Source organism: Natrix helvetica (assembly GCF_964273705.1).
Source record: "Natrix helvetica genome assembly, chromosome: Z".
Classification (NCBI taxonomy): domain Eukaryota; kingdom Metazoa; phylum Chordata; class Lepidosauria; order Squamata; family Natricidae; genus Natrix; species Natrix helvetica.
This window is the reverse complement of record NC_138554.1, coordinates 14,140,936-14,152,608: the sequence shown is the minus strand read 5'-3', so window position 1 is coordinate 14,152,608 and position 11,673 is coordinate 14,140,936. Positions and strand designations below refer to the sequence as shown.

General features: G+C 38.7%; 1 protein-coding gene across 1 annotated transcript; it reads right to left on the bottom strand.

Annotated features, from left to right (window-relative positions):
* Positions 1 to 4,522: 4,522 nt before the first annotated feature.
* On the bottom strand, positions 4,523 to 5,479 carry LOC309382209 (mas-related G-protein coupled receptor member H-like; the record flags this gene model as incomplete). The annotated part of the gene is made up of 1 exon (XM_081933792.1): positions 4,523 to 5,479. The coding sequence occupies one exon, from the start codon at positions 5,477 to 5,479 to the stop codon at positions 4,541 to 4,543; it is 939 nt and encodes a 312-aa protein (XP_081789918.1). The 3' UTR covers positions 4,523 to 4,540.
* Positions 5,480 to 11,673: the final 6,194 nt, after the last annotated feature.

Genomic DNA, 11,673 nt, shown 5'->3' with positions numbered 1-11,673 from the left:
TTCAGTTGAGATTTGTATATGTGGGACTTATTGGAGTAGATTGCAGGGGTGACATCGAAATATAATTTTATCATATTTTATCAAATATCTTAAATTATTCTATTCCAATTTCATTTTAGACTGTATTTTATTCCAATTCCACTTTATCATTAAAAAAAAAACTATAGAGATGTCAGTTAGAATTAATACAGTGGGGGGAGGCTGGAGCAGCATTCTGTGTGCTTTCAGCATTTAGTCATGCTGGCCACATGACCACGGAGACATCTTCAGACAGCGCTGGCTCTTTGGTTTTGAAACAGAGATGAGCACCACCCCCTAGAGTCAGGAATGACTAGCATATATGTGCAAGGAGAACCTTTACCTTTACCTTTATTATGACATGAGGTGAGGGTGGGTAGCAGTGGTGGGTTCCTACCGGTTCGCACCGGATCGCGCGAACCGGTTGGCGACCGAACCCGGAAGTAGCCGGACCCGGAAGTAACTTCTGGGAACCGGCACCGGTCCTGTCGCTCAATCGCCCTTGCTGTCCCAATGCAGCTCGCTCGCTCCCCCGCCCATGCGCACTAAACTAGCTAGCCCAGCCAGCCGCTCACTGATTGGCTGGAGTCCAGCCAATCAGTGAGCGGGCTGGAGGCGACCCGTTTAAAAGCGGGTCCTCCATTTCAAAACTCCCTTCTCTTCGCCTTCCAGGAGCTTGCTGCTTCCCTCAGGTAGGCAACTAAGCGCGAGGGGGGGGCGGGAGGCTAGCTTTGGTGAGGGACAAAGTGCCGGTCTCGAGTGGAACGCGCAGCCGTCGGGAGGCTAGTTTCGCCCAGGAAAGGCCTCTGGGCCTTTCCGGGATGAAGCGCCGGGCTCGCGTGGAACGTGCAGCCGTCGGGAGGCTAGTTTCGCCCAGAAAAGGCCTCTGGGCCTTTCCTTGATGAAGCGCCGGGCTGGCGTGGGCGGCAAGCCTCTGTGAGGCTAGGCCAAAAGCCCCCCACCCTCCCCTCTCCAGCCTCGCCTGGCTGGCTAAGCCCTAAGCAGTCTTAAACAGTCTTACCTGTCCTCCTGCCTCTCTGCCTGTCTGCTGCCTGTTGCATCCATCCATCGCATCGGAGAGCTGCTGATTCTGCCTGCTGGTAAGTAACCTGGTTTTTTTCTTTTATTTGTTTAATGTATTTTAAAATAATATTTTATTTATTGTGCATAGAATTTTTTTAAATAATTTTACTTAAAAGTATTGAGTATATAATATTTTTAAATGGTTTACTTCAATTTATTGTGTATGGATTCTTTCTTTAAATTGTCTCAGACTATTTTAAAAAAGATTCTATCCAAAATAAATTAAAATAAACCACTTTAAAATATTCTATACTCAATACTTTAAAATGTATTGTGCATAAAATTGTTTTAAATTGTTTAAATTTAATTTATTGTGTATGGAATATTTTTAATGGTTTCATTTTAAATTATTGTGTGTGGAATAGTTTGAAACGGTTACAGCATAAATTATTGCTGGTGGAATATGGCTGGTACAATACCTTAAAATAGTTATAGTATAAATTATTGCTGATGAAATACTTAACAATGGTTTTTAAGGATTTTTTTTATTTATAGAATATCTATTTTGAATTATTGTTTGGGAATTTTTATTTTTTAATTGTTTATAAAATATATTTACTACAAGAAATGTTATTCCTTTTTGCAGATGTTTTCTTTGTGATGCAATATGTTGCTTAAAAATGTTCAGACCAGGTTTATGTATCTCAAAGTGGCTGCTTTTCTATGGGCAGGCCGGGTTGATGCAAGGCAGTTTTGCAAGATTTTGTGGGTTTCACCCTCATTTATGTAATTCTGAGGTGGTTGATGGTTCTGTGAGCTTCCTGGCACTGTCCTTTATAATTTCCATGGCCTTGATGGTTTTTATTCCAGTGGCTTTGTCTTTCCTGTCCTTAGGGTTAGGGAAAAAAAACTGGTTTCATTTGCAGTCTTTGGGGGGGGGGATTCTTATTTTTTGGTGTTTTCCTGGCACTGTCATAGTTTGTGTGGGTGTGGGTGTGTAATGTCCCGCAGTTATCTACACATTAATAATGATCTAGTAATATTTCCTTATACATTTTAGGGACCTTTCCTTACATAATTGGTGTTTTCTTTCATACTTCTGGATTTCTAATTTCTGTTTCCGTTAGTTAGCAATTGCTAAAACAAATCCCATGTGAAAAAGTATTCAAAGCCTTCTTGATTTTAATTGTCAATTTATTTATTCCTGCACATTGTAATATTTATTCATTTTCATATCTCTGTTTTTCCACTGTTGTGCAATCACAATTCCAGCAGCTGTTTGTTGGGGGACACCCGTCCTGAAAAGACTGTACATTGTTGGGTGAAAACAGAGGTCCCTTCTGTTACCTATAGTCCTCAGCTTACAACCACAATTGAGTCCAATATTGTTTTAGTTATTCTGCAGTTAGTATTATTTAACAGGATGAAGAGACAACAGAGTATGACCGCTAGGACAGTCATCTTTCCTATGTAAGTAGCTCTTTTATTGCTTTGTGTGCTTGTTTCATCCTTAATATAGTAATGCAAGCAATTAAAGTCTTGCTTTCTGTGTCTGTCCTTTGTGCAGGTTTTTGAGCAAAATAAATCGATAAGGTGGTGTGCAGAAGACCGGCAAGCCAGGGATCCTTCCTCTGTAAGTAGCTGTCTTTATTGCTGGGTGTGGTGTGGTCTGTGCTGTGTTCATCCTTGAGATAGTGAAGTGCAAGCAATTAAAGTCTTGCTTTCTGTGTCTCTCCTTTGTACAGGTTGTTGGAGCATGAGGTGGTGGTGCAGAAGACGCAAAAAAGGAGAGTAATTTTCCTTTTCTATTATTTTGTGTTCTGGTTTCATCCCAATGCAGTGCATGCAATGAAAGAGTTCATTTCTGTGTCTCTTCTTTGTGCAGCCCATTCATTGGAGTCCGTGATATTGAAGACTGGCAAGAACAGTCATCTTCCTTCTGTAAGTTGCTCTTTTATTGTTTTTGTACTTATTTTAATCTTATTGTAGTTCATCCATTGGGGCAAAGAATTCAGTGATATCGTCTTGGCCACTCCCACCTGGTCACATGGTCGGCAAGCCACTCCCACCCGGTCACATGGTCGGCAAGCCACTCCCACCAGGTCACATGGCCAGCAAGCCACTCCCACAAAGGAGGCCACACCCACAGAGTAGGTTCCAAAAAAATTTGAAACCCACCACTGGTGGGTAGCAAAAATAATAGATACATAAATGCACATTAAATCATGGTCTTGAAAAAGGTGAATTGCATCAGGGAAGGTGAGAAGAAATTCTGCAACACCACTTTCTTCAGATGGTAGATATTAGGTAAACAGGTTGTTTGAAAAATGTTTTGATATTCCACAATGTAAGAATTGGGATGAGATCTGAATTATTTGTGTAAAAAGATGGAACCTGGCAGATTCCATTTTGAATAAAATACACATCTATGTTGCTTGCTCAGGCTGGAAAAATACTGCTTGTAACAGCATTTCATGTTTTGAGGACAGCCTGAGTCACTTTGACCCAGCCAGGAATAGCCCAGGTGGGAACTTGGAAGTCCCCTTTGATACGGGTATGTTTTGGGGAAGTCAATACTTATCTTGTTATTGTTTAAATGGTGAGAACAGAGGAAATGGGGAATTTTTGGTAAAGTTTAAAATATAATTTGTTCTTGACATGCAGATAACAGGAATTTCCCAGAAAACAACGCAGGAAATTTATTTTTGGGTTATAGCTTAATTATTGCCAACTATTGTCAATATTGCCAAGTATTTTTATTGATCACGCCAAATGCATTTATGTAGTTGTATTATGACACACTTTGATAATACCCATGAGACTTCAACTTGTGTATTTAAGTATCACCTGTAATTCTCAGTATTCTCCTCCTGAGAATCCTTTCATGTGCATGACAATTATCAATAAGACTCCTTCTTGTTGATTAATAAAGCTTTTTGTTTCTTATAATCCCCTTGTATAATTTTTCTTAATGAATAGAAATATATCAGGGATATTTTTCTTACATAAAAGTTAATAGTCTGCACAAATTATTCAGAATACAGAACAGTTTCTTTTAAATAAAAAGGAGGAAATCACAGGCTTGCTTGGAAAGAAATGAATGCATCTTTGGAATGGACAATGGGGACATTAAAGAGTTCAGCTTTTGGAACTTTCTGATGGACACCTTCCAAAGGTGTGTATGTCAACTTTGAAAACTCTCAGCAATGATCCCATTAGCTAGACATCAAAGTTCAAACACACAGAATTGGAGGCCATTCAAGTCGGGCAAGGCTGAATTAGAGCAAGTCAATTAGTCTTCAGATATTACTTGGTAAATAGATTAGTCCAACTTGAGAAATGTTTTGTTTTCCACAAAGATAATTATCTGCACGAATTCTGGATACATGCAGAAATTAATCAGCAGAAAGATCAGTCTCTTTTAAATAGATTAAAAATATGGGCTTGCTTGGAAAGAAATGAATGTGTCTTTTGATTGACAAGAGTGAAAGTAAAGCATTCAGATCTTGGAACGTTCCGAAGTTTCCAGGTCATCAATAGATAGTTCTTCCTCCTTGAAAACCTTCTGAAACAAGTCTTTGATGCCTTTCCGGGCTTTACCCCTCTGCCTCCCCACCAGGTAATAGATCACTGGGTTAATGCCGCTGTTGATACAGGTACACAAGTAGCCATAATGTACAAGGTTGGGGTGTATGTATTTGAAAACATACAGGATAAAATAGAAGGCATTTAATGGAAAAGCCAAGACTAAAAAGAAGAAAAGTGTGAGCAAAATAGCTGTCAAAAGCTTCCTCCGTCTTTGGCTTTTGGATACAAAGCCAATTCTGATAAATAAGGCGACACTAGAGATGGTCATCAGTGGGAGGCAAAGCACAGCATTAACAATGAACTGATACATCAGAGTATAACTGTTTCCAAATCCATCAACTGCTATCATTGTGAAATGAAGTGAAGAGAGGATGAAGGAAATGGCCCAGATGACAGCACACACAGTCGTGAACAGGTGCACTGGCCGGTGGCATCGATACCAAATTGGAAAAAGGACCGAAACACACCTGTCGATGCTGATGACTGTCAGGAGAAATTGCCCCGTACTGTACATTAACAGCATGCCCATTTGGAAGAGTTCATAGGGAAAATCACAATACAAATGTGTAAAAAGCCAGTGGGTTTCGATAATCAGCTCGAAGGTGAGAAAGCCAAAGTCTGCAACAGAGAGGTTGATAATATAAATGGCAAAAGTGTTCCTCTTAACGGAGGATCCCAGTAACCAGATCACAAGGCCGTTGCCCAACATTCCCAATACACAGAAAAGTATAGTGAAGATTGCAAAAATAAGCACTTCTTCGTTTATGCCAGAATCATAACAGGTTCTGTTTTTGCCAGTGAATGTTGCATTGAATTGTGGTAAGACAGTGAAAGGAGAGGGGGACGCCATATCTATTATGCTGCAGTCTTTTCCCTTCCTTCTATGGCTGCAGATACTTCTGTTGGGACAAAAGAGAAACAGTTGATGTTAGGCTTTAAAGTAATTCTTGAAAATGCATATTGATTGCATGTCAGAATATGTGAGAATATTGCATATAAGTCTAATTGCTGAGATGTGAGCAAAAAGCATGATGGTTTGCAAGATAATCTCTGTATTAACAATTGGGTAATGAGCACACTTGAAGTCAAATTGTGTTTTGCTTATACTTGTCGCAAACTGGTCAAAACTGCCAAAACTGATATGTCCTGTCCTCATAGGCTGCATTTATTTTCACACAACATTGTGTTAGGTATTCTACTCTTTTCTGAATAAGGCCAGAAAAAATAACATTTGAAAGAATAGATGAGGGGTAGCTCTCTAGGGTTAGGGTTAGGGTTAAATTTGGCCAACTTGGCTTCTTTCAAAGGGTTTAATATAAAAAACATGCTTCATTTCCTCATTAGTTGCTCCTTCTTGTTCAGGTCAGGTCTCAGAATAATGATATAGCATTTGGGGGAAAAGATGCAGACCAGTAATCCAACTGCTGAAGCCAACATGGAAAAGATCTCTACAGCCACCATGTATTTTCCTTTAGTGCTCAGGTAAGTTGGAACAAAGACACCCAAACACTGCAAAAAACCAAAATGCTGAAGATGATAAATTTGGCTTCATTGAAGCTGTCACGGTAAATTCCTAGCTAGGAAGGCCGCCATGAAACTGACAGCAGTCAAGAACCCCATAAAGCCAAGAACAGCATAAAACATAGTGGTTGAACCTTCATTACATTGCCGGACAATTTCTTCAACCATGGAGTGCATGTCAGAATCTATGAATGGGAGGAAAGTTGCCAACCACACTAGACAAATAGCGAATTGTACCAAGGGGCAAGGCAGGACAATAGAAAGAGCCAACCTTTTCCCTACCCAATTCCTCATTTTGGAACCAGGCTTGGTGGCCATGAAAGCAAGAACAACAATGACTGTTTTTTCCCAATATACAAGAAAGAGCTACAGAGAAGATGAGGCCCAAAGCAGTTTGTCGCAGGAGACATTTCACCTGGTCTGGTTGCCCAATGAAGAGAAAAGTGCAAAGGAAGGAGAGCAGGAGAGCAATGAGAAGGCTGTAAGTGAGGTTTCTGTTATTGGCTTTAACAATTGGAGTGTCCTGGTGTTTAATTAAGATCCCCAATCCTAAATGGAGGTGAAAGACAAGAAGACGGCTGTGACCACCAAAGAAATCCCCAAAGGCTCTTGATAAGTCAAGTAAGTTATAGTTTTTTGAAGACCACTGTCTTGATCTTTGTTTGAATAATGATCTTCTGGACATCAAAACAATTATCTAAGTCTATGGAGAAAAGAAACAAAAAAGAAAACCATTCATATAAATACCTATTTTTTTTCAGCATCAATCTTCAATACAACAATATGTCTACTACGGTTCTGTGACTTACGTTAGTTTTCTGATTACTTTTTGTTAAAATAATTCATTATACAATTTAGAGTGTATTACCTGGGAGTGCCAGGTACATTTTGAACCTGGCTGTTTGATATGAAGAGAAACCATATTTACCCATCATTCAAAAATGAAAATGTAAACCTAAGAATGAAACCAGGGCAAGGCACATGCTCTGAAACCTCCAAGTGGCCTCAACAACTGTCTAAAACATGGGTGTCAAACACACAGTATCATGTTGCCATCACATGACATTTTGTGATGTTTTTATTTCCCTTTGTGGAGCTGGCATGGGCATGGCCTGCACATGACACATCTGGCATGTCAGCCACTAGTTTGGACTCCCCAATCTTTTTTATTTTTTTCTATTCATACAAATAACCACATGTATACCATTACGTAACCAACACTGTTTTGTATTATTCAATATTACATCAATTCATCTTGCTATCAATGCCCAAAGACTATTATTGGCTCTTCTGCTCTCCATACACCATATTTACACCCTATCCCTCACTTTCTTGCCTCTTCTCCCTCTCATGTATTTTTTCAAATTCCCAACTTTTCATAGTGTCCAGTTCAAAAGTTACAGTTAATTATAATTTAAGTTCCACAATTTCTTCTTATTTTCCACTTCTAATCCAGCTCCAATATTCCAGTTCAACTAAGAAGAGAAAAAAGGAGAAGACATTCTTCTTTCTTCCACAACTATACAAATGTAAAAGCAAATGATCTGTGCAAATTCAAATCTCCTTAAATGGTTTAGTTTCATTTTCTTTGTTTTTCGGTCTTCCCTCTGGCAAATGGCTCTGCCTCTATTCTTTCAGCTTGATGATTTTCAAAGATACACCTTGGTAGTTTTAAATCTGGGAAAAAATAAAATTACAGACTGGGGAGAAACAACACTAATTCGTGATTTTTTTCTCATGCTATTTTCCACCTGTGATTAATTAGAATTGCTTAAGATGTGTAAATTAGAACAAGCTAGAACAAAGCAAGTCTCCTTGGTATTGGTGTTTTTTAGCCTCCATTCCCCCCTCCTTCTTTCTTGTGAGGTGCCCAATTGTCAGTTAATCTCTTTTAAAGACACAATCTTATCAGATCCAAATTCAAAGCTTTGTATTTCAATGGCTTAATCAATTCTCATTTCTGTCTCCAAATTATTTAAACAAGCAGTTCTCTTTGGGCTTAATGATTTAAACTGCCATTTTTTTTCCTTCTCATTCTTCCTTCTTCCAAATTCCCAATCTGTCAGTTAATATTATTTTCTACTCACAAGATTCTTTGCCTTTTCCAAATTCTGATTTGTATCAGTTGGTTATTTAAATCTTCTCAACAGGTCTCACCAATCCTTTCAAACATCACTCCTGCTCAATGCTTAGTCCAGGTGCTTCAGCTTTGTAGGTGGGATTTTACAATGCTGCCTTGATGCAGAGAGCTAATCTCTGACATACAAGGAACTAGTTTCATTCATCTTGATCTATTGAGATGCAGCTTCTTCTCCACTTTCACTCCAGCAAAGTTCTGATCAGAAAATCCCTGACATTGGTTTCTCAGCCAGAATTTATGTGAGGCTCTTCAGAGCCAATGGGTTTCTGACTGTCTCACTGAGGCATTTCTGGTCTCTCCAGACTCCCCAGTCTTAAAGAATGCAAATGAACAGCTGTCTGCAAGGAATATAAATCCTTCCATCCCTCACCATCCAGTCAAAGCTGAAGAAGCTTCTTGGATGACAAGTGAAATGAAAAAATAGAAAGTCCAGTTGCCTCTTGAAAAAACATCCATGACCTGGATGACTGAGAATCTCTATAGATAAGCTCTAAAACATTACAAAACCTAAATAAGAATGGATTAAAGCAAGACAAACTATTTTGCAGAAAGCTATACCCTAATCATGGAACTACCTAGGAGAAAACAATACTCCTATCAAAGTGGTAGCACAATTTACTGCATAAAGACAGGGATAAAACAGAACAATCACCTGTCCTGTGAAACATTTGCTAGCCAAATAACCACGCTCAAAGAGCATGAAGAACTCAACAATACAAACCCAATGTTCCTACATTCTATTTTGTGGCACAATAGTTGGGCAGATACACATCTGCAGTCTGCACCCTGATTTTTACAGCATTCTCTAGCCTTATTGAAGGGCCAAGTGGATTGATGGATACCTTCTACATGGGGCTTCCATTGAAGACCATTTGAAATCAGTAACCTTTCCCCAATGCATCAACACATGTAGTTTTGGTGCCCCACGGTTCACTTGAGTTGCACTATTGCAACAAGTAATTTGTGAAACCATCTCTTTCTTACAGCATCTGTTTCTTTCAGTAAGTCAGCTAGGTGAACATGCTGTAAGTCTCATGTGTTAAATGTTGTTGACCGATGGGAGTAAGAGGTATACTTTCTCAATAGATGCCCAGGCTTTTTAAATATCCTCCCATCTGAATTTTCAGGCAGTCCTATCTTTTTATCCCTGTATTAAGCTGAAAAGACTGGTCTCCTGGTCAACATGTTGGCCTGGAATGGGGCAAGAATGAGACAATTGGCTCATTCATGTGAGGCTGATGGAAGGGTATTTTTATTTTTGTAATTTTGCAATTTTCTAATTGATTAGGGTGATCCTCCTAGGTTCATTAAATGAGACAGGCAGCCATATCAGATCAATAAACAATGAATACATTATGATAAAATAGGAAGTAAAATCAGATGAAAAGATCACCTCTGTGGTAAATGCAGTCACCATTACAGGTTACCTTTACTTCCAAAAAAAAGAAGGTAAAAAGGAAAGATTTCCGATGCTCTACCTAGAAACTTTGATTTTCTAAAAGAGAGAGAGAGCATATTCAAGGAAATATTTTGAAAAGGGACAATTCCAATCTGGAAAATCTGTTGAACCTTCTAGGTGGAGTAAACTGATTTGTGTTATCATCAAATATCTTATTATACAATTTACAGTTTGCAGTAAAAGTAATCATCATTACCTTTTTTTCCAAAAAAAGAATGTACAAAGGAAGCATTTCAGACACTCTAATGACAACATTGGTTTGCGGGAAAATATTTAGGATATATTCAAGGAAACCTAAAAAGTGACAAAACTGGAAATTTGAACCTGCTACCTAGTGTGAACTGATTAGGATTGCTCTACCTAGAAACTTTGATTTCCTAAAAAATAGACAGAGAGCATATTCAAGGAAATATTTAAAAAGGGACAATTCAAATCTGGAAAATCTGTTGAACATTCTGATTAGTGTTATCATCAAATACCTTGCTGAGCTATGAAAATTCAGTTCAAATATTTCATTGTTGAATAATTCAATATGTATAATAGCTCGCATTACTTGTCCCAACTTCTGCCAACCTAGCAGTTCGAAAGCATGAAAAAAGGCAAGAACAAAAATTAGGAACCACTTTGGTGGGAAGAGCATTCTATGTGCCTTGAGCATTTAGTCATGCAAGCCACATGACCACAGGGGTATGTTTGGACAGCACTGGCTTTTCAGCTTTGAAACAATGATGAGCACTGCCCATTAGAGTCAGGAAAAACTAGCACGTATTAGCGAGGGGAACCATTACGTTAATGAAAAGTTACATCTTAAATTTTACGTTAGTCTCTACTATTTAAAATTGGAAGAGAATTAATGTTCTCCATCACATTCACTTTCCACCCTACTGCATAACTACAGTATATTTCAAATAAAAATAAATCACCTTGCTCTGATTAACTGATTAATTCAGTGCTGCTTATATACCTGATGACTTTCCTGAATTTTGTATCAGGCAACATTACCTGCCATGGTGATAGGAGGAAGAGCTTCCATCTCCTCTCATAAATTATTTGACCCTCTTTGAATTTGCGAGTGTAGTACCATATGGCCCTCAGAGCATGTGCCACAGCATAGACTGCATTGTAGATGTTGTAACTATGTCCACTCACACTGGTCTCAAAGACAGAATTGGAAAGAATCTCTTTTCCAGTGCAGATCCTTTCATCATTCCTATCTGTAATATCACTGGAGAATGAGCAATCAAATGCATCTTTCCAAAAATCCCTTATAAACCCATCTTCTTTTTCACATTTTTGGAAACCTGGTAACTCTTTTGAATGAATTGCAAAGGAAAGAGCACCATGGAGAAAATCAATGGGCAAGGGTCTGCATCAGAATGGAGCTAAAATCCATCTGAGCTGCTATGATCCAAACTTTGGCCTTTCTCTCCTTTGGAATATCATCAGCAAATATGGATCATTATTCTCAAAATCACAATGGTTGCAATTTCAGCATTCAAGATCATTGCAATGACTGTACTTCCCATGATAACTTTATATAATTTATCTGCTTCCTCCATCATTTCAGCAGCTAAATTGCCATACATCATTGGCGGGATACACTCTATAAAGTCAAAGCAGATGCCTCTCTCTGAGTACATGGAAAGATTCTTTTGAATAAATCTCTCTGTGTCTTCCTCATACAGAGAAATCAACCCAACCCAGGTCCATCCAAAGTGCAGCAATAAGAATAGTATTCCTTTAAGCTGCTAGATCTCATCTGATAACATCCATTTGACAAAATGTTCTGCTGTTTCCTTATCCATCAGTGGAGCTGATCCATATGTGATCTAAATGGGGGGGGGAGGAGAGAATAAAGGCAAAAAAGTGATTGTTCTGAAGTGTGTGATGTATATAGTATTTCTTATTAGTTGAACAACTTGGC